The sequence below is a fragment of the Diadema antillarum genome, unplaced genomic scaffold (assembly GCF_040938485.1).
Source record: "Diadema antillarum isolate AM-2024a unplaced genomic scaffold, OU_Dant_1.0 seq00001096_RagTag, whole genome shotgun sequence".
Taxonomy (NCBI): Eukaryota; Metazoa; Echinodermata; class Echinoidea; order Diadematoida; family Diadematidae; genus Diadema; species Diadema antillarum.
In genome coordinates, this window is record NW_027271913.1 from 1267387 (window position 1) to 1292501 (window position 25115).

At 38.5% G+C, this 25115-nt stretch overlaps 1 protein-coding gene across 1 annotated transcript in view; it reads left to right on the forward strand.

Annotated features, from left to right (window-relative positions):
* Nucleotides 1-8342: 8342 nt before the first annotated feature.
* The window catches only part of LOC139743555 (uncharacterized), a 32456-nt gene continuing 15683 nt past the window's right edge, over nucleotides 8343-25115 (forward strand). The window contains exon 1 of the mRNA XM_071654036.1: nucleotides 8343-10253. Coding sequence (XP_071510137.1) covers nucleotides 9091-10253 — 1163 coding nt within the window. The 5' untranslated portion in view covers nucleotides 8343-9090. The remainder of the gene's footprint in view (nucleotides 10254-25115) is intronic.

Genomic DNA, 25115 nt, shown 5'->3' on the forward strand with positions numbered 1-25115 from the left:
TTATTTGGTTAGGTTTTGGTTGAATTCGGCTAAAAGTCAAAGGTCAAGGTCAAATCATGAAATTGTATCCATTTACGCGATAACTCGAGACTGGGTGGAGCAAATTTCACCAAACTTTGTTGGAGGATGATGTATGATTGGACAATTACTTGATTAGTTTTTCAGTGAAATTGGACAAAGGTCAAAGGTCAAAGATCAAGGTCAAATCCTAAAACTTATCTGTTACGTGATAACTCAAAACTGGATGAAGCAGCTTTCACCAAACTTGGTCCAAGGATGATGTATGATGGGACAATTAGTTGAGTAGATTTTAGTGACATTGGCAAGAGGTCAAAGGTCAAAAGGTCAAGGTCAAATGCTACAAATGTTGCAATTTCCCCCATATCTATGCAATGCCGGAAGGTATTTTCTTGAAACTTGGTGTGGACATGTACTACTGCGTAAAGATTCTCCAGAGAGAGTTTCATGTCATAAGGTCAAAGATCAAAAGGTCAAAGGTTAGGTGAAAATGTTGCAATATCACTTCGTAAATGGTTCAATGTATCTTCGTGGAACTTGGTACATATGCATGTACTGTCTGGCAGGGATTATCTAGGGAATTTAGGGGTCATGGGTCAATAGTCAGGGGGTCAAAGGTCAAGGTCAACTCCTCAAAATTTTACTATTTCCCTCATAGTATATGCAATGCTTGCATTATCAGTTTCAAAACTTAATACATGCATTACCTAATGGAGATTCTCCGGGAAATTTCGAGCCAGAAGGTCAAAGGTCAAAGGTTAAGGGTCAAAGACCAGGTTTCAATATCCCCCCCCCCCAAAAAAAAAAAAAAAAAAAAAAAAAAAATCTATTTTGTACTGTCATCACACTCTTTCTTCATACCTTGGAAATTACTCAATGCATAAACTTTCCCAAAATTCCCCAAATATGTGTACCTGCACTCTTAGAAAATTATAGCAAACCCAGTTCAAGACATTTCTGACAAACCTGTCATTTCAATATTTTTGCCAGTTATGTGAAACTGTCATGGATCACACATTGTGAAGACATTGTACTATACGCCTATTGGGAGAATCATGCATTATGGCGGAGGCATCAGTCGCCATAGAGACATTTCTAGTTTTTCATGAATTTGCCAAGAATTATATAGATCTTGTCTGCCACATGTCCTTATCATACGAACATAATACTTGTGAAATGGCATGTTTTTTTCAAAGGTATGTTTTGGATCACAATGCCAATTTATTAGAATGAACCAGTGATTTCCAGTACTATGATAGAAAACATGTGACATTCTTATTCCTTGTTAGTTTGGGGTGTGTGTGTGTGTGTGTATGTGTTTGTGCAATTGTGTATGCTTCATTGCTTGGATGTAACACTCTAAAAGTGGAAATTTTAGCTGTGTTGAAATTTTCATGCATTTTGCACAACCAGAAACTAGCGTGAGCACAAAAGCACGCAAATTTTTTTGCTTGCCATATGTTACAGTAGTTGATGTTTTGATTCCGTTGAATTAAAAGCCATGAAACTCTTCTTATCCGGCCAAGCATGAAAAATCAGTCGTGCAAAAATACCGGTATCCACTTTTACAGTAACTATGCAAATCAAGCCTTCTTCTTTGAAAACCAGTCTATGCAAATAGTGTCACTTGAAGAGAATTATGAATACAACATCGAAGTGCTTCTGCAGTGAATGTTGATAGTAGGTATGATGGCTAAATGTGGACATGTTACCACTGTAATCATTTCTATAGACAACAACTGAAGATAAAAAAATGAAGATGGGGTTTTGTGTTAGCTTGCTGGCTGTCAGTCACAATGCCCAAATGAAAAGCAGTGAGAGTAATACTAATGCAGATTGTTCCACAAACTAATAGCCCCTCATCCATACCCATACCTCCCAACCATTCTGAATTTGGAGGAAATATTCTGAATTTTGACCATTTCCAGGTCCTTTTTCAAAAGGAGTTTCCTATTTCTTTAATATTTATATTACACACTTCTTTATTATAGGAACTGCCATGTCTTCCCTACTTTTGAGCCAAAGCATCCCTATTTTTCAGCCAGAAAGGTTGGGCAGTCTGCTTACCTTTCATTTCATGCTTAACACGCTGAGGACGAACTGATTTTGCTATGAGATTCATTTCCCATAGACACCTGCCTGAGTATACTCAGAACTAGTCTTCAGCGGGTTATACCTCTTGTACATGCTTTAACCCTATTCTAACTGGGGGGGGGTCAAATTGACCCCCCCCCCCTCGACATTTCGCACCACGATTCCGCAAGTCGCAAAGATTTTGCCACGTCGTTTCATGACTTTTTTCATTGAAGTCTCCCGCATATTTTGAGACCAAATTTGTGACGTCCGGGTACACCGTTCTGAAGTTATGCAATGTTTTGCATATGCATGTCAACCCGAAAACAGCCCAAATTCATGATTTCGTGTGCAAATCCAATGCAAACTGTGGTTTTTTTTTTGTTTAATTGATATAAATTAGATTATTTCAACTTTTAACCATTGAAATTAATCAATTCTAATGGAGATAAGCTTGAAAAAGTGCCTGCTACAAATTTTGGCAAAAAACAATAAAAAACAAATGTCAAAAAACAATAAAATACATAAGAAATTAACAAGACAATAAAAAACAAAAGAAACTGATTTTGATTTCACTATTTTTTTACAAGAAAATTGTTCAATGTGTGTCGAGGAACTCTGACACAAAAATTTAGCAATCCTTTAATCTTTTTAATGGAGTTATAGGTGAAAATATGATTTCATGCGTAAATTTGCATAATTAATTCATGAAAAAATATAAAATCAAATTTTTTTCTATTGTGTGACCATATAATCTTGTAGTTGACATCCGGCTCTATGTGCAGGCAAAATTTCGCGGCCGCTCGATCGGCGGCCGAGATCTGAAAGGGGGGGGGGGGGGGGGGGGGGTCAAATTGACCCCCCCCCCCCCCCCCCCCCAGTAAAAACTTGGTTTCAAATAGCCCAGTTAGAATAGGGTTAATAGTAAGTTGTGAAGTACTGGAAAATATACAAGTATATATGGTATATATATATATATATATGCACACACACTGGTCATTATTTGTTGTGTAATTTTGTACATTATGATTGATTGATTGTAGGTCTTGCCTTCATGTTTTTATGCCAATTTTAAGTTGTGTGATTTCCACATATTTTCCTTTTTGATACATGTATCAGTCTTTATAGAAAGATTTATGATCAATGTGATCAGAAAGAATAAACCAATATGAAATGAAATTCAGCATGTCATTTAGTACATTATAAGAGTGATTTGTTGATGTATGTACTGAAAGTTTGTCACCTGCTGGGATAATGTTGTTTAACCAATAAAGTGATGAAAATGTTATACAAAGTCAATGGTATACTAATGATTGTTGCCCCTTTCCAATCTAACAAATACTTGAAACACTCTACAGTACATTTACTTTGTAATTTGAACTCTTAGGAAAAGAAGACGTGGTAATGATGATAGTAGCTATCATTAGCACTATTACTATTACCATCAGTTTTGCCCCAGGGTTATACCATTATTGTATTTGTATTATCCATGCAACTATAAATATCAAATTATGTCGTACAAATATAAAAGCAGTCATATTCAGAGTTACTGCTAATGTTACTACATGTACTACCATTACTACTAGTAGGAGTAGTTTTAGTTACATAGTAGTAGTAGTAGTAGTAGTAGTAGTAGTAGTAGTAGTAGTAGTAGTAGTAGTAGTAGTTCAGTAGTAGTAGTAGTAGTAGTTGCAGTAGTAGTAGGAGGAGGAGGAGGAGGATTAGTAGTAGTTGTAGTAGAAAGATTAGTAGAAGTAGAATTAGAAGTAGTGGTAGTAGTAGTAGTAGCAGTAGTAGTAGTAGCAGTAGTAATAGTACATAGTAGTAGGAATAGCAATTCTTGCTGCTACTACTACTACTACTGCAACTACTACTCCTACTACTACCAGGGGCGGATCCAGGAATTCCGTAAAGAGGGGGCGCGTTTACAATATTAAAGGGGGGGCGCACGCACCCCTCCCCCCATTTTTTTCTTTTTATTTCTTTTGTTTCAACAAAAAATAAAGGGGGGGCGTGCGCCGGTTGCGGTCCTCCCTGGATCCGCCCCTGACTACAGTAGTTGTAGTAAAAGTAGTAATAGAAGTAGTAGTAGGAGTAGTAGTAGTACATAATAGTAGGAGTAGCAATTCTTGCTACTACTACAATTACTATACTAGTAGTAGTAGTAGTTGTTGTTGTTGTTGTAGTAGTAGAAGTAGTAATAGAAGTAGTGGCAGTAGTAGCAGTAGTAGTATGTGTAGTACATAGTAGTAAGAGTAGCAATTCTTGCTACTACTACTACTACAACTACTTCTACTACTACTAGTAGTAGTACAATGTAGTTGTAGTTGTAGTAGTAGAAGTAGTAGTAGAAGTAGCAGTAGTAGTAGTATATAGCATTAGTATACAATGTTACATAGTAGTAAGAGTAGCAATTCTTCAACAAGATTTCAATGTTGAATGATTACTCTAACAAGGAATAAATAAAAAAGTAAATCCTATTACGCGATCCTGATAGTTTTGGAGGAAAATATTGATTTATAAAATCCACAAGGACAGTTATGGAAGCAGCGCAATTGCCAGATGGGAACATACCAACCATAGGACAACAGTATGACAGAGATTTAAAACTTAGAAAACCAGATTAGAACCAAGCTTCCCACTACAAGCCCTGGTCAAGGCCATTGATAATGAAATTGTCGCATAGAGTGAAAAACAGAAACAATGTTTTCCCAGATTAACCCCATCACACCCAAAAGTACAACCATCATGGGCATTTGCACTAAAACGTTGTCATTCATCGGGGAGTATCTATATAAAAAAAGACAATAACCCTGTACATTAACTAATGGTAAACAGACATAACCCCAGGAACAAACCACATATCGCTGCGGTTGACGTCAAACTGTATAATAAGTAATATCCTCAATAAAGTAGACATAATCCACAATATGTAGATATCTAAGCTTTTCATCCAAATTACACTGCGCCTAATGATTCTATAGTCAATATCTGACAAGCCATGTATCTGTTTACGTCAGAGGTGCTTTGCAAGTTAGAACATTGAGGGGGAAAGTTATATCGATATGATTTCGAGTCAGCTGACACAGGAAATTTCGTAGTGCGACAATATGATCAATGCCGTGTGTTTTCATGGTGAATTTGACAGACTGTAGCTGTGCCAAGCAGCCAAAATTACTTTTCTATTAGATTTAAGTGTCAACTGCGACTTTTCTGACGTCATACGAACAGCTAACATTGTAATCCGTGTTTTGTCTGCCAGGGCTGAATCCATGAACGTGTGGCGTGATGAAGTCGGGAAACAGGCGTTTGATCTCGTGTTAATGGTTTTTCCTGAAAGGCATACCTATTTTTGACAGTACATGTTCTGACAAAAGCGATTCCTGCAAATTAGGGTAACATGACATTTATAAACATTATGCCTTGATATCTTCCCTCCCATGCCCCCCCCCCCCCCCCCCCCCCCGCCACCCTACCTTCCCCATGCGGGCCTGCGAACTCTGCGACTTTGTTTTTAAACCGACATTTTAGAGGGCATTGCACTACGCACTATTGCAAGGTTCCCGCGAAGAGAACATTCATATACAATAATCGTGTGATAATGTGTCCCTTCCGACGCAGGGTGTTTGAGTGCCTACGCACAATTTCACGCATGCAAACCACAGAACTCTACACGTTCTGTGATGCAAACACACAAAATTCCACGCTGCTGTGCATTTCGGGAATAGGAACGTAAGGATGCATACAAGTACTACCGTCTATAGTCGTCAATGTTTGTATAGACTCCAAGCTCTATCACTGGAAATTTTAACTGCAGACGCGTAGATTATTGTAACCATTTCCTACATCAGAATATTTTGGTCTAACGTATATGACATAACGTGATTTGTAAGTACATGTATAGCCATTAAACTATTATTATCGTCATCATCATCCATTTATTACATGCATTATCATAGTTATTATTTATACTTTTATTATTATCCAAATACATGTAGGCCTACTTTGTACTATAATTTCCTTTCCATGTGACAATATTGGCAGAATTTATGCAAAGTTACAAAGTACGTTGAGAACTTTATGACTTCATAAGTGTTAATCTTGTTTTTTCAATCTTGAATACATAGAATTATAAGCTGGCCTTATCAGCAGGGCTTCATGTCCTTAAAAACAAAATTGAAATGAATGATATATGGACCAATGCATTCTGTGTTTTTCACGTATATCTTTTAGACCTTTATGTTTGTCTGTATATAGGCCCTACTAGTAGTTCTGATAAGCGTGTGTTTACATATACCGCCATCTGTAGTTAAATTCTATTCAGATACATTCCAAAGTGGAGGACCTGGCATGCGTTATGATATCGACATACTATAAAGCGTGAAAGTGCAGCGATATATACTTTTCCACAATAGTGTGTCTTCTGCAATGCGTATAGCTGGACATTTTCAAAAGTCATATTGTAGTTCTGAAAATAGAAAACAAACGAACAAACGTTCTACAGACATCGTCAAGGACAGTGTGCTTAACCGACATTGACTTGATACAAAACAGTATTGATTTGAGTTATATCAGTCATTAAAAGATAAACTATAGTAGTCATTAGACCGTCCTTATATACACTAATTATTAATCCTTATAGCACATTGCGTCAATACGCACTGGTTTTCCTGTGGGAGGTCTATCATAGATAACATTGCATTGTTATTTCGTACGTGTTGATGATTTTGCGTGTTTTGATGATTGTGCGTGATTTAGCATTCGAGCGTACTGTCGTCTCCATAGCACCGTGAGTCTGTTTAAAAGGGGAGGGGGCAGTAAGGGGAAGTGAAAGAAAGGGGAGGGGATCAAGCTAGAAAGAGGGGCACCAAAAAGAAAATAATCATAAGAGAAGGAACCTTCGATGAAATGTACCGTACTGCTGCGGAGACCAAAAATAGCCGCTTTCCCGACTCCGGACGTAGCAGCATATCGTCGGAGGGGAACAATTTCCGTTTGAGATTATAATTCAGCGGAGCTCCCATTCGATCACCAACTGGGTTGCCTGTATATTCGTGGGAATGTCGAGGGTGCACGTTAGGGAATGAATATGGCAAAGGAGGGGGTTAGTCAGATCAGCCAGGAGTTCAGGCTTACTCATCGGGTTATTCTTGGCGGAGAAGAGAGCTAGAGACAGAGTTGAGCGAGGAGTCGTGAAAAGGAGCCTACAGGGATTTAGGAAATCATCATGGAGGTTCTACTCCAGATAGACTAATATAAATTCCCTTGACAACCAGTTTATTGATTAAACAAGCAGACGAAACTCGTCGATTTAACCGCATTCCTTCATATTTCTTTAAACAAAATAAAAATCCTGAGTCTCAGCAAGTTCATTCAAGTGTATGTGTACATATGTTTACAAACACACACACACACACACACACACACACGCACATACATAGATAAATAAATGAATAGATACATATGTACCTAATATATATATATATATATAATAATGTATATGTAATATATATATATATATACAATATATATTATATATACGTATATTGTATATGTGTATACATGTGTAATATGTGTCTTCAGTCATCGAAGCGAAGAGATACAGATGTTGAAAAAACAATATTTATTATGTGTCATCCTAAGATCCGCGCTCTTTCTACTGTCACCCATGATGTGATTTGTTTCCATTAGTTTTCCCATCATCAACAGTGTGCTCCTCAAATTGTGCCTTCGAACATCTCGACATATTCATATATAAAAATGAGTGATAGTCAATGCTTTTTCTCGACGTTTTGGATGCGCGAAGATGATTTATCCGGATGCCTGTAGGACAAGCCAAAGAGGTTCTGTCTTTTCCATTTCCACTTTTTTCATTTTTTTTTCTTTCCATCTCCGAGAGCTGAGCGATGTTTTCCTACAGCGGCGTTGACGTTGACAATGTATCTGTGGTGCTATTTTTAGCACGAAGCCAGGCACAAATTCGCGCTTCTCAACAGAGGAAGGTACGAAGCGATAGTGTCTTCAGCCAACGTAATGGAAGGACTCCTACTGAAGCTCTGGTGTGATTGCTTTGAATATACGAACATCTATCAAAACACCGCCTGTGTACGAATGAATAGGCTGCGCGAACACTGGGCATTAGACTGAAATATATATCACATCAGCGGATATACAATTTCAGTGCGGATATTCTCCATACACTCCGTCGCGTGAAGATACTATTATCATCTCTGTCCTGTGTGAGAGGCACATACGACTAACAAGGAGACACACACACACACGACTCACACACTGCTCTTCGCAGTGAGCTGGAGTGTAACCCCTGCACAGCTGCGCTGTGAATATTACACCCTTCGAAAGGCCGGGGGAGAGAGGAGGAGAGACAAGCTGGATGGAGCTAAACGGAGTCCCTGTATTCGTGCGTACATGGGCATCTCATATTATTTAGTCCAACGCTCCTGCACTCTCCTCACAACCCAGTCTCCTTCAATATCACTGCCTACGCAGAGACGAAAAAGGAGCCATTTTGTTTGCTCGTCATCTCGCTCCTACTGGTGGCCATCGTCGATAGCAAGCCAAAGGGGCTGTCTCTTCCTTCCCACGATGTCGGTTTGCCCGTGGTGAGGCGGTCGATTGCGATCACGACCAACCTGGGTGCATCATCATTTGAGGGGGATTGGGCAAGGAGTTCACATCTGGAAAAGATAAGGCTTGTCAATTGGTCAAGTGTTAAACGGCATTCTACGCAGTCGGAGAACCATACCTTATCTCATGTGAATACCACGTTAAGCAATGACGATATCTTCTTGACGACACACAAGCAGTGATGTATATATGGCGTTTCAACCCCGGGTTATAGCCACCGGTTTTATTGTAGTTGTCACTTAAGGAAGCGTAGTTTTTTTCGTGTAGCGACTGTACAGCTATTACATCTGTCATCACTTGTATTACGTGTCAAGCCGTTAAGGCGGTAGGTATATATGTCTTGAGTGTTTGTGGATGGCAAGTGCAATAGTTTCACGACCAAGCACAAACATGAACGGAATGTCAGAAACAGATGGGGGAAGTCCCTCCCACATGCAGCAGGGAGGGGGGTCTCCTTGCAAACCAGCCAGGCATTCTGACTGTGGTGACACGTACGTGAAACTTAGTCCTCACGAGCTAGGTGCTTCTTGCGATGGACTCACCAACCAGATACCCCTCAATGGACAGTCCGCCCAGAAGCAGGGAGGAATTCAGAATGGCTGCGAGGGGATGTCCCCAAAGGGCCACGCCCTTATCGAAGCCCGAAACTTCGAGGAGCTCCTCCTGGACAAGAGTTTCTTGCAAAGGCTTTTCATGTACCTCACCCCAGTAGAACGATGCGGACTCGCCCATGTGTGTAAATGTTGGAAGGACGTGCTCTATCAACCCATGTTTTGGAAGTCGGTCACACCCATTCTCCACAAGAGAGACTTGTATGAAGAACAGGAGGATGGGACCAAGAACTTTACGTCTCTATCGAGTTTCGAGCTGCGAGGTTTCGAATCAGTGTGTCTGGTCAGCGTCTCGGATTTGGACATCTGTGAGTTCATTGACCACTGTCCTCGCACCAAGAAGACCTTGCGCGCCATCTCCCTCAAGCGATCCACAGTGACCGATGCGGGCTTAGAGGTCATGCTAGAGCAACTTGGATCTGTAACGTCACTGGAGCTAAGCGGATGTAACGATTTCACGGAAGCAGGACTTTGGGCTAGTCTTCAGCCAAGGCTAAATTCTCTGAGTATCAGTGACTGCATCAATGTCGCCGACGAGAGCGTGGCGGCGATCGCTCAGAGACTTCCCCACCTACGAGAATTGAACCTGCAAGCCTACCATGTGACGGATGCTGTCTTGGGATGCCTGGTGGCCCAGCGGTGTGGCACACTGACCACTCTGAGGCTGAAGTCCTGCTGGGAACTGACCAACCAGGCCGTGGTCAATCTAATCCACTGCCTCCCGCAGCTGACCACGCTGTCCTTGTCGGGGTGCAGTAAGATCACGGACGAGGCCATCGAGCTGGTGGCTGAGAACCTCGGCCAGCTGAGATGCCTTGATCTCTCCTGGTGTCCACGCATCACTGATGCAGCTCTGGAATACATCGCGTGCGACCTGCCCAAGCTGGAGGAACTAACACTTGATCGGTAAGCATGGTTCCTTGCTGATTTCCGGTTACGTCACTTCATCATCCCTTCTCATTATGCAACACAATGTTCTCTCTTTAAGTGTATGGAAGCGTCTTAGGATCAGTGAAGGGACGTTAATTCTGTAATTACTACTGACATCTATTCTGCCCATAAGATGCCAATAGTTTTTAAATGAAGTGTTCCTGAGCTAATTAAGTTACTAATCACTGCCCGCGTGTTTTACGGGCCTGTTAAGTGTTCTCTGAAACATTAACATGGCACTCCATGAAACCTTCAATAAAATTGATCTGACAGTAAACTGCGTCACAGCAGCAAAAATGCTGAGTGCATTAAACGTAATATCATAGTTTCAATTCAAGAGAAGGATAATAAAAAGGGAATCGAGTAGACTTGAACCAGTCTCATTGTGCCAAAGAGCTTTGAGCATCAGAATGAAACATAAAGTATGATTTGTCTTACATGACAAGGCTTTTGTGAGTGTGTTCAGATGAACAGTCTATGCCAAAAGCGTCATCTAAGATTGTCACATTTCACCAGTATAAGAATACAATGTCCACCCAAACAGAATCAACGCGTAGCTGATCGCTTGCTGCTTATACCCGTAAACCTGCATTATGAATACACAACACACACACACACACACACACACACACACACACACACACACATATATATATATATATATATATATATATATATATATATATATATATATTTATATAATATATATTTGGTATGGTTTTACTAGATGATGTTCAGTGAAAGTTCGTCATAATTCACATGCCTGTCACTGTTTATTTAGAAGATACTGTAAGTCACAACGTGACAATTGATTGTATAAGACTAATGGAACGTCTTCATGCGTTGCCTTTATAACCCTCCAAGTCTTTGCAGACAAAGTTTCTATATAGGCCCTGCACGTCTTTTTCTTTTTTTTTAAAGAATGATAAACAAACAATAAGCGAAAACAGATTTGTGTATTTCCACATTTCCAATCTAAGAATTGATAAGCGTTTCATTTGCAGTCTGTAGGATGAGCGGTTTTCCCCCTTTCTACACTAGTTCTGAAACGAGCGGCAGCTATAGGCCTGCATGACGTGTTTGAGAGGAAATAATCAATGAAATTCAATGATGACTGAATCCATGCACTCTCATTGCCTACTCCGACGGTGTCTCTGGCTTGGAGTTATAAATAGGCGGTAGGCCCGTCGTATGGCTGAGACCCAGTCGCCATACCATCCTGTGTCTATACAATCGGCGACTGATGTGTAACCAATGTAAGACGCACTCTCACGATTATCTCCCTACAGAGAAGATGAGACGTAGACTCATCCACCTCTTCCGCGATAACAGGAAATATTAATGCAATTCGTTTGATGAAGTAATACCGCCCGATCAGGTAGTGGATTTTTGATATCCAGTTACCTAAGTGTGTGATTATCGCCAATGAGCAGCTGATGAGTGTGCCAATTGCGAAATAATGATTTGCAACACTCCCTGAACAGCACATTTGTTAGACCGCAGTAGTCAAAGCCCCATTTGGTAGAAGTGTTTCTGCGAAAACGTATTAAAAGAGAGAGAGAAAAAATATATATATGATCCAACAACAGCTCAAGAGCCCTCCATCAAACGAACGTGTTTGGCTTTGGTGCAGGGATTGTGTTTTGATTGTGGTTTCGGGACAACCATTATCAAAGCACGACGAACATTGTACAGGGACGAGTTTAGTGAATGGTTGGAAAAACTCGTGGCTAATTTCAATGTCCAGTCACAATAAGAAATTGAAATTTTAGTGTAACATCAAGGTTATTATCCTTTGCACTGAATAGGCCTATATCAACAACCTTACGCATTAACTCAACTTTAGCTTGAAACGTATATATTTTGTTTCCTATATATTATTACAATGTACAAATGCAAATCAAAATTACTAGTATTCTCTGGCTGATTGAACATTAGATATTGATGGTGATGACATATTCATTTGACACAACGCGTTTGTGTTTCCCGCGTGTTCTAATCCAAGCAGTCTGCAGACCTTTGCACACCAACCCGTGAGCTTCGCTGCCCGCCATTAAGCACATTTAATGAGTGGAGTGCTGGGAAGCAACACGAAATCATGAGTCATTACTCCCTTTGTGACGTCAGAGACAGACGAACAATTGCAAGTGTAAAACATCTATAATTTCCAGAACATTGCACGCAGTGAAATTCGTCACACACAATGACCTTAATCACCACAGAAAACTGTGTGAATCTTTGACACACAATATCTTGATATCTAACATAACTTGATTGGACAGCAAATTGTCAATCATGTTATCATTGTTGCAGTCGTAAGTAACACTGCAATATCACAGTCATAATTGTATCGTCTGCATTGCTGTAGGGGCAGGGATACCCAATGAGAAATGATCAACAATGTAATCATAAATTATATTTATGTTTCACGTTTCATGTTCAGACATCACTTCCATGCCCAGGTTTTGCCGGCATCAGTAACAGAGGAACTGCTTGAGGCGCTTATTTGCTTGTGAGCATAATGTTGGTGATCGCGAAGAAGCGAAGATTTGGGATTATGAAGAACCTTCAGATTTACACCCTCGTGAAAGTATGCGAGTATGCCAACGCCGTCTGGGTAATTAGAGTTATGATCAATAGCTTTCGTATCATGGCAACATATGGACAACGCCCCTTTGTATTTAAGTCCGTATACACAGCGGTCAACGAGATGAATTTACAATTAGTAATGCTCACTCGTTCCTCATAGTTGATCGCAACCCGATGTCATCCAGTCTTGAATACTTAATCAGCAGCTCTCCATGTATACATTTTTTAATGTATAGATCATGTAATATTGCATATGAACATCACTTTTTAAACACCGACTTTCCTCATTACAATGTCTTCTGCACGTCCAGATGTTTACCTTGAAACGGAGTTAAACTTATTTTCCAGTTTTCATAAAATTATATATGATGCAAGTAAAAATAAAGTTGGTGATCTCGAGCAATCTTTGGAAGCTTCTTCGCAACATATAAGGTGCGAACATAACCTATAGGTTTTGAGTTTTCCCGTAACTTTTAAAGAGCGCGGTTCCTGTATTTTCTTTTTTTTTCCAGTCTTTATAGGTTCAAATCTTCCAAAATCAAGAAATCTGTCTCTACTTGAGGTTGGTGTAGATCTCCGTTAATTCATGTCACCATGATGGTCTTGTTTTCTGAGAATATTTCACCACACCAAAAGTTGGCAACGGTCATACTCTTCTTCCCTGCCAAAACTCTAGAGAAGGCGCGGAGCCAATAAACATCTGAAGGGACATCGTTGGAATGGGATTTCCCAGTTTATTCATACACACATACACACATACACACACACACACACACACACACACACACACACACACACACACAAACACACACACACACACATATCATAATCTGTCATTACACTTCGCTGATTCTTGCCCACAATCTCCTCGAAGATCAGTGACATAGAAAGGGATATATAGGTCAGAGTTGGTTCTCCGTAAATCCCATGCTTTTTGTTGCAGTTTAAACTTTCCCTTTAGTTTTCTCTATTGTCTGAGCCTTTCATTCATCTTCTTCTTCTTTCCTTTTCCTAGTGTATAGCCTTCTCATCTTCATTACTCCACTTGCATCTTATATTACTTTCATTACTGCTTTCGTAATTATTTGTTACTGTAGGTTTTCCCCGGCCAATTTCGTGACATTGTCATTAATTTTTATTTTATGTTATGTTTATTCAAATTCGTATGTATGAAGTAGTGAAGTGACTTTTGTAAAACGATTTCACGTTTAATACTTTCAAATTCGTTTTAGGCACCCAAATCAGCGGTCATAAATTCAAATTCGGATGTAACCATTCAATTCCAAAAAAAAAAAATAGTACGATGGTCTCGACAAGAACTTAAATGCACTTTCAGTTTCGCTTTTGAGCAACCGATTTTCACAATCGAGTATTCAATTTCGTAATGGATGTATATAGTATACAATAAGCGGGAGTGATTATGTCCAGGTAATCATTGAATGTGACCATTATATTTCATCTCAGATTTCATGATCCCGATCAGCATTTGTCTATTTAAACATCCAGATTTTGTTCTTTTGCTTAACATGTTATGTAAACTTCAATATAAAATCCTCCTTTTGTCATGTCATCACATGGCTATCTTTATCTCTAATTCAAATGTTTATTTATTACGATCATCATGTTGTGTTTATAACATTAATTTGACATATTTATTTTAATTATAATCATCACACTGACTTTGGATCTTCACTAAAATTTACATACTTTTTTTGCATTATCATGTGTGATCAATAAGCACACGTTACTAACATTCAATTCAACACGCGATACAAGTTATGGTATACTTTGCAATGGACATCGTACAGTTTTAATTTGAATGCTCCTTTTATGACCTTGTTTGCCCATATGCGAATTTGAATACTCGGAAAGAGCTGGCGACAGACGGAGACGAAGTTGAAATAACCATTGCCAAAAATGTTTGCGCATTCAATGATTTATAATGCGCTAATGCGAAATCGGTTGCCGAATTTGTCGATCTGAACGAAGAAAAACAGTTTTGAATGACGATATTTCAATGCCTGAGCAAATTTGACGAAAAGGTATGATTCTAATATAAAAGTGAGTGAAAAAAAAAGAATGAAATTGGCCTATTTTATATTATCGGGAGAACCCATCATGCCTATATTGATAGTTATTGATGTCACTGGTATTATCATACCTCTCACCTTATACATTGATCGTCACTTTAACATAAGAAGTACAATTGCTATTGATATCTATAATTGGACCAATATTGACTTATTATACCGTTCTAACATGTCTAATATCTGTACCTATATCATAATACTTTTGACACTCGTCACTTTTGACAATATGAGAGATTAATACCTGTTATTTTTTATCCAAATGAAACTGGCTTAGAAACAGAAATTATAGAAACTCAACAACACAATAAATATATTACAAAAGTTTGCAGTTTTTTCATATGAAGCGAAGTGCTACTGGCCAGTGATCAACCGCCAACCTTCATTTTGACATTTTGTTATTCGACAGCCTGCCTCGGATATCATTACACATTATGGTTACTGGTTCATTGAAATTTCACCGAGCAAAATGTGTCACTATGTTGGCGTAGTATACTTTGATGAGAATAGAACAGTGAACAATTAACTGAGCGAAGTGTGCCCGTATGTTCGCATGGTTAGCGTATAGTATACCTTGATGGGAACAGAACAGTGAACATTTTCGAGGTTTAAAGCAAAAGCAAGGACAGAAGCACATCGTAAGACCTAATGGGCCTGCAACAAAGATGATATTACTACAGATGTATTACGAATTGTCTACGTCAACCCACTTAGACTTCCTGTCAGCAATGAAATTATATAAATTTTTTCTAGCTGACTAGACTTCACACGATATCCGGAAAGGCTGGAGGCAAGAAAAATAGGTCTCACTGAAAGGCTCCTAAAATTACTACTTTAAATATCTTACCATGCTAAATATAGGGCACGAAAAATCTACGTTCCACTAAGAACTCAGCTCAGTTGTTTCTGTAGAAAATGCAGGAGCTTCTATTTCGTCATATAATTCCTTCTGAGTTATATTTAGATCATGGAATTTAAAACGATTTTTGTATATCTGCGAATGTAAATGTGAGAAAGAGAGAGAGAAAAAAAAATGTTCCTTTTGTTTGGGTTCCTTTCTTACGTAGCTACCGCAGCTACCAAAAACGTATCCTTGCTACGAGTAAACACAGCCCAATGACGTCATGACTAGCTAACTTCATGTGTCAAGTCGTAATTGTAAGAGGAAAAAAAAAAAGCTGAACAAAACATTGTAGTCCGACGTTCAATGACGTCACTGTAAACTTGTATTCTATGTCGTTGCGCGTCAGTTGCTCATAAAGCTTTACATCTGAGCCGCTCTGTATTCCGGGCATAATTGCGAAAGAAGAATAAAACGATTCGTGATACCAGTAATAGATGTACCTTAAAGGGAAATTTCAGACCACCCAACAGCTAGTTTGAAAAGAACATGAAGAAAGAGTAAAATGTTACAAGCACAATGAAAATTTGATCAAAATCGGATATAAACTCTGGAAGTTATGAAATTGTTAAGTTATGTCAAATAACATAAAACATTTCTTGACCAGTCAATGTGAATATGCTAACAGTGAGTTCATGACGTCATGGCCTCAGAACTTGCCATAAAGTTCGTACAAAAATGTGGAAATTTCCATTTTTTTTTCTTCATTCAAACGCGAGTGTGCCCCAGTTTCAAATCCAAGTGTATGCCATAATAACTATGCATTATACTTTTATTCCAGAAGAATTGAATTTTTGGCATTTTGTGTACACAATCAGCGAAAATTTGTAAGGTGATGACATATTCTGTTCAATGTGTATTAATGTATATTCACAACTGTTAGAAAACTGTTTTTAAAAAATGGAATTTCATAACTTCCTTTTTCTTATCCGATTTTGATCACGTTTTCACTGTTGTTCTTGTAAAATCGTACTCATACGTATCAGACCATGTAATTCCTCCCTTGGATTCGTGTATAGCTGCTCCAAGTGCGCAAATAAATATATTTTTGTAAGCGAATATGGAATATATATCGGAAATAGTAGACTCATGCTATTATTTATCGGACCGGAGGGGGGAGGGGGAGGGGGGAGGGGGGAAGGAATATTGTTTATTATTAACTGGAATTGATCATTTGCTCGCACATTAACCACCCCCCCCCCTTTTTTTTTTTAATTACACATGCATTGAGATATCGTCATACGTATAGACCTATATGACTTTCACATGAAAATATCTGCTGGAGTTTAATTAGATTAGACGTAGGTATTCCCATCAATGTGGATTTCTATTGTAACATGGTTTTTTTTTAATGCCCCCGCCACGAAGTGTAGCTGGAGGCATTATTGTCCGTCCGTCCGTCCGTCCATTTTCAATTTATCCCCATGAAAGTTGGTATATATTTGTATGAATGGACGAAATTGTGTCTGTCTGTCAACGTATGGGTGCTCACGCTTAAGGCCGAAGGTCAAAGCTCATAGTCAAATACTTAAATGTCACTATTTTCCCTTGCTCTTTCAATGCCTGAAGGTGTTTTCTTGAAACTTATTATACACATATACTACCAGATAAAGATCATCGAGGGAATGTTTTAGGGCTATGGGATCAAGGTTCAAAGGTCAAGTGAAAGTGCTAAAATTTCACTTATCTTGGAATAGCTCTTTTTCATGAAATTTGGTATAGCATGCTATGCCTGAGGATGATTCTCTTGAGAACGTTTGTGTCATAGGGTCAAAGGTCAGTTGAAATTCCAAAAATCTGCTATTTAATGCTGTGAAATTACACTATTTTCTCTATGATGTGATAATTATTCAGTGCATACACCTAATTAAACTTGGTATATGTATTACTGCACAATGATTCTGCAAATAAAGATGCAATCTGGTTTAAGGAATGTATAACAACTAATAACTTTGGGGATGCGCCATCAAATTTTAAACATATTTCAATTCTGTGCCAATTATGTGAAACTGTCGTCTCACATTGTCAAGATATCCTCTAGACCTATGGGAGAAAATGAGACATGGCGGAGGCATACCAGTCGCCATAGCAACATTTCTAGTTTCTCTCTCTCTTTAAAACGTATAGAACTTAGTCGGGCTTTGAAAGAAACTCATTCATCGATTATTGATGCCTACATGACATGAATGAGTTATTGCCTTGAAACTGACGATTCATCAGAATTTATATTATTTCTCTTCATTGATTAGTTACCCGTAAGTACTGCTATAAGTGTACATCGAGACTAGCAATTTTATTTTAGTCTTCCTTTGGTTTGTGGAGAAAGGAACCCAATGCGAACCAAGAAAACACTTGAATAAATTACATTCTCTATGGAGTATGTATTTTAGTTTCAATATAGAATGTGTAAACTGTAGTTTTGATATGATCAACCTTGAGTTTATACACGCTGTGGTGGAATAACGGACTGCACTGCACTATAAAGAACTCAAATTTACGGGAGTTTTCTGGCCTCACGGCTACTCCGTGTGATTGAATTTGCGTCTATCTCATTTTCTTTTTATAGCTGAAATTCATCTCACCTTCGCTATAAGTATGCGTAGGTCGTTAAGTGCTCTTGGGTTGCCATAGAAACTCTTAATGAGTGGAGCGTACGTAAGATGCGACTTTAACAGTGATCTTATCCATTTTATGCCTTGTAGAAAGTCGCCATGATTATCATTTCATTTCTTACGGCCCAGATATGGCAGATTATTATCAAGATGAAATGTCCATCATCAAAATAACGAGCCAATTTCTGGCACAACACAATAGGATGAAGAAGGGGGAAAGCTGGGGGCGAAGCCAAGAAGAAGAAGAACGAGCGGAAGAGGCAGATGTAGATAGGAAAAAAAAGCTATATAGTGAGCTGTGGCTCGCTTTCGAGTAAGCATAAATAAAATGAAGGCATTGCCGATCAATATGAGACCTACATAACTCACTGGACTGACGTCTGCATCTGCATATTGCTTTAACCTTCCTATGCGATAACATCCAGTGTTTGATAGTATCCTTTAATCGATCCACTTAAGGACCTCTTTACACTGTTTATGAGCTACAGGCAAAACGTGATTAAGTTCTCTATGTACTACTCTCCATGTTTTGCTAGGTCGCTATTGAAATAGTATTCTAACTTCTGGTTTTGTTTTTGCCGAACACACTTTTCTTCCTCGTCTCTTAAAGCGCATTATTAGTCTTGTATTGGCTGATGATGTTGTTCAGATTGTGTAGGGAAATATTGTAATGTTACGTTAAGTGTGTGACGTAAATGACCGGCCTCGAGCCAGGGGAATGGAACTATAAGGTTTCCACGTACTTGTGTCGGAATGAGCGAAGTTCGAGTCTTGAAGGTTGCACGAGTTTCTAGCTAATCCTGGACAAGGTCATGCAGTGCGAAATCTATACGTGTTATGCACGAAAGGCTTCATCACTGTCAGTCTATTTATTTTGTATCTAAGTCATGTGTAAGGATCTTAATTACACGGCATTTGTGTGTCACAGAAATAACTGCAAGGGTGCTGCGAAGAGGGTACAACTTTATTTTTTCTGGAATGGAAATGTTAATTACTTTCTCCCAGACTCGCTGACTCACACCGCCTAAACAACTTAGTAGTTTTATGACTTGTCATAAATACACAGTACACAGGTCTGTAGAAAACTCCTCACTGTATTCTTCATAACATATAGTTAGGCCCTACTATATAATCGTTGCAATTATTGTAAAATTTTGTAAATAGATATCTGCACCACCGTACACAATACAATCATGTACAAACGTACGTATACTTAAAAATATTACATGTATGTATGTATGTATGTATGTGCATGCATATACATTAATTCTTAACTATCATACGCTGGGTTTTTTTGTTTGTTTGCTTGTTTGTTTGTTTGGTGTCATTCCGACGATAATAATGGAGTACCGGGTAATTGTTTCTTTTAAAGCAGCTGTTATTATATATTATGTGGGTCTTCACTACGTATAAATCATTATGATGTGATACAGTGTAAAGTATAGTACGTGATATGTGCAATGCATGACATGAATTGTTATGCGTCTGCATTATATAGATTATAGATTAATTCCTCTGTATATGACATACGGATCAAGGAAACACTTGCTACGTATTAAGTGATTTAAGTAATGTTTTTGAAACTAAAACAAAAACAACACAACTCTTTATTTTCCCTGTCGATATTGCTTCATCACCTTTACATAGCAACCTGACCACGTAATCAATATTCGATGGCGCCCAATTAATAATGATTGTCTATATACCACAGACCCTTGCAAGGTTATTTGCCATGATGGCAAGCTATAGATTAGTCACGTGATTATGACCTATATTCCGGGATTCATTGTCGAGATCAGAGATGACATTCACGTCCGTAGTAGCCGACCACACTTGCTTCATGATGACATCGCTAAATGTCAAGACTAGCAATCACAATCAGTGCAGTAAGAGATCTATGTCCGAGACCGCTGATGACAGGTGTATATGCAAAACTTGGCTTCAAAGTGAGATTAATAGGTCGGGAGATCCTAGCTCTGATTCTATACAGTTTAGATAGGTCTGATATACCACGTGATATTCACAAAACATACGAACAATCATTGTAGGAAATGAGTAGAACATGCCCCGTCCCCTGTTTTTTCATTTCGAAACTATTAAGTCAGTAAGTAATATAAACTGACACAATTTTAATGTGTGAAATTTCTTTAGATATTTATTATACATTGTAGAGTATATACTTATATTTATTCGTAGGCAACATTCAGGTGTCAATGATGCTGGATCTGTGACATTCCTTCAATCTGATCTTCTGGTATACTGCAAGATATCTGCACTGTGAACCACGCCTGTTGATGTTAATGATTTACCCGCGAGGTCTTGACAATAATGTACTGATGTATTATAGGCTCCACTGTAGTGCTGGATGTGTATCTCATTAGGAGGTTCATGAATGCAAGACACACACACATGTTATATTATAAAACATGCCTACGAACATAGTACACACAAACAAACCCACGTAGAGAGTTTGTCATGTATAATTATATAATGTTATGTATCAGTATACTGTTGAGATGTGGACGGGAGACGGCACGGTTAAATCAGATGGCGAGCGAGGGAGGGGAGAGAGAGAGAGCGAAAAGAAGAACATCCCCATTATGTAGCACGAACTGTCAAGGGATGCGTTGCTATGGTGACGAGCCGTCTATTGACGTCATCAGCTGCAAACCGAGCGCCCGTAATATTGACATTTTAGGCGCAGCTTATTTTAGATGGAGGCAGCTTAGGCCGTTAGTACATCGTGGCTTTTCAACGTTCTGTCCATCTCTCTCATTTTCCTTTCTTTTTAGGTCCCTTCTGATTCGTCTCCTCTTCTCTCTCCTCCCTTTTCTCATCTAATGTTCTCTTGTCGATTTGCATTTAACCTAAGCACACGAGTGGGATGCTTTTAGATTCATAAGCAACATTACCGTGACTGATTTCATTAGAGGCATAATGCACGCAGTGTGCATGCTGAGTTGTGGTTGGTAAAGTGCTATGTAGCTGCTCAAAACTTGATCTGTTGCAGGGAGGTGAAGGAATACCTTTATAGGAGCAAGCCGTCGTAGAACGGGGAGAGACGCTCTTCTGTTTTCTTTTATCTTTTTAGCTTTGTTTCTGTTAGTCACAACGTATGGGGAAAATCGAGTCGAGCCTTCAATGACTTGAACGATGCAGAGCTTTTATAAGAACTGGACACGTAAAGGAGAAGATAATGATTATAACGAATACCAGTAGTCCACTTATGTAAACTTACCGTCTATTCCGTGTCTGTCTTTCTTCCAGTGCTCGCGTTTTCTGTTTACCCGTAATCTCTTCATTTCCATTCTCTCTTTCGCTCAACGTGTAAAACCAATTGACTTGCAGGTATATTATTATCATTATCACTACAAAACACCTCCCTCCAACTCTCACTCTATGTCTCTCTCCCTGTCTCGTGTGTGTGTATGTGTGTTGTGTGTGTTGTGTATGTGTGTGTGTGTGTGTTTACATATGCGTTGTGTGTGTGTGTGTGTGATTTGTATGTTTTATGTATATAGATACACCACAAATGTGTGTTGATAACTGTTTTCGTGTGTTGTCCTTTCATGATCGCATCACCTTGTATCCTGTCTCCTCCAAAGCCCACGTCGTGTGATCATCTCTCAACACTTTACCCTATTTCCCAAATTACGGTGAATGAAACTCTCAAGGCACATGATCACGTGCAACTCACATTTTGTTATTACAATTAACGTCTAATCCGCTCATGTGCGAAACGATGAGAAAATGTTGAAATCATGTAACATCTCCCGTCTCATTCTTGGAATTCAGATGTAAATAAAATACTTAATATTTTGTAAATAAACTAAAACTAACAAAGATGTTTTGTTGCTGTTATAGATGATAGAAGATGCAGTGGAATATGAAAGATATGGGAGACGAGTATTTAAATACTGTCCGTGACTGTTAACGAAGTCTAACACACAATCTGTTTCTGTGTTCCCCATATAGAATGGCAGTGTGCTGTCGATCCTATTACTGTAGCGTAGATAATCAAAATCGATTGCCGTCTAAATCCGTACATATGGGTCGATGAACAACTCTGGTATAGATCTTATAGTTGTTGTGTTTTGTTTCTTTTTCACCAAAATTGATCCAAATTTTTAATAGTGACGCATCGAGTCTTGCCAGTGTCACGAATATTTGCGCAACATATATCACATGTCTTTCTATATCATATCATAATTACATGAAATCATATAGTAGCAGATATACTTTAGTATTCTATTCATCACGACTGGTTGAAATGCCATTATTTGACACTCTCTGTTGCATGCTTATAAGCAACGATTCTCGCAAAGGGACCAATGTTTATAATACGTCTCTTTTCTGTTCATTGAAAATCATCGAATGTTGTGTCGGGTTTTTTAACAAATACATTAGTGCTTATGCTATAAAGCACCATTCCAGGCTGTTATTGAAGCATTTTGAAATAAAAGATACTATTGAACTGATTTGTGTTGTGTTGCAATCAAGAATGACACATTAAATCTTCGGCTTAATTTGATGTGATGACATGAAAGAGCATGTTACTACATTCACTGTATATGTTATATATACCTGAGTCTCTCAAGGCATGTAATGCTGCTGAGTACGTCTTTTTATAGATTTAACGGCTTTATTTGTTTAAGATTTTGAAGTACTAAAGCTTTTAATCTTTGATGAACTTTGTAAAAGAAAAAAGCTTCAATTGAAAGCATGCAAGAAAATAGAGATTCTAGATAAAATGGCGATAGCTGACAGTTAGCTAGGCGCAGGAGAGGGAGGGGGCACACGTTGCAGCATATTTATAGCACCTCATGGCGTAAGTATTGCGAGAATTCGGTCTGATGGGATATGATGATAGCGAGGGTAGATGCAACTTTATACACTGTGTTTACAACGAAGTCAGAGCGAATATTTATCTCCTCGGGGTGGGATTCCTAAAATAGCCGGCTCCTGCCCCGCCGTTTACGCAGATGCTCGCCTGTCGCTTTGCTTGGCGCTCTACGGGAAAGAACGCTCAGATAAAAACACATCTAAATTATAATCTGTTTGCGAAAGTTGTTTTCTCATTTTTCCCCCTCTTTAATAGTACATTTAGAAACTCAGGTGCGTCACTGCTGAGTTCAATTTGTCTGTATTTGATGGTGCTTCGGGGCTGTTCCACATTAATTCAACTACAGTTTTCTACACGCCCATACCCTTAGTTGCCTATAGAGAAATTCCGATATATTGGTGTTCTTATTACTGAAAGCGTCAAGATATATTTATATAGTTATCTCTGTTTGAAATAAATTCAGGACTTGCTGTGCTAACCGGATGTGTGGTTGATTAAAGTGGCGATGAAAATATTGATCAGTAAGAATTCAATTAATTATAATGAAGAGCGTAAATGTCATTTCAGTATATACGGTAATCATCTATTGTGTAATACCACAAACAAGGTATACATTAGTAATCTTTTGTTCGCTGAGGCAAGTCTGCCAGAGCAAACTCTATTTTCGAAGGAGGCCTTGTCATAAGTAGGTGTTACCATAGCATTGTCAGATACACTCACTCATACACTCCGGTTAAGAGGTGCATTACAGGTATAAAGAGATTTTGTCCAGGGACGAATCTATCCGCATCGGAGAGGATTTGATATATCATTTGGGTCATATTTTATGCAATCTTTGCCGAACGAGATCAACCTCAGCCTTTCCATCTGAAACGAGTCAGATCAGGACTCGATGTTCTGGTTTTCATCGTGGTATTATGAAGAGTCTTCCAGACACTCATCTCAAGTCTAGGAAAGTGCGAGAAGGTCGTAATGTTATCAGCGAAATCTGAGCTTGGAGAGCCGTGTTTACCCTAAAACCCTTACAGGATTTAGAACATAGTTCTTTGTGTGATGGAAGACAGCAATCCTTCGCAATACCTTCACATGCACAGTAATTTCTTACCGTCAGTTAATCAGCATCCTTTAGTTTATGAGCTTAGATTCCATACATTACTTATAAAATGATATAAATCATATAATTATATACTATGACGATATGATAATGATATGATATGGTATGATATGATATTATCTTATATTATATTTTGCTTTATTTATATTATATTATATCATATTATATTATATTACATTATATTATATTATATTATATTATATTATATTATATTATATTATATTACATTATATTATATTATATTATATTATATTATATTATATTATATTATATCATATTATATTATATCATATTACATAATATGATAGGCGTGAGAAATTTAGTTTGTACTGGATAACTCATGCATCAGCATGCATCAGTTAGAAATACGAATTTAACGGTAAACTATGGTGGATACGGCCTTTTTACTCTGGATACTATTACAATGCCTATGAGACAAAGACAGCGGTCCTAGCCCACCTATACAGCCGACACCAAACTCGATCTGGTATCCATCATAGACTACACCCCTCAAGATGTCAAAACACATTCACTGGGATAAGGGTCTTCATCCATTCAGGCCCCCAAGTTACAGAGCGGTACCCGCTTTCCCCTCAATGCCAAGGAACGTTAGCCACTTAAACATGTAAACTAATGTATTTTGTAGTGCAGATGTGATCCAGTGGATTGCACGCTGCACTTGTCATTCAGAG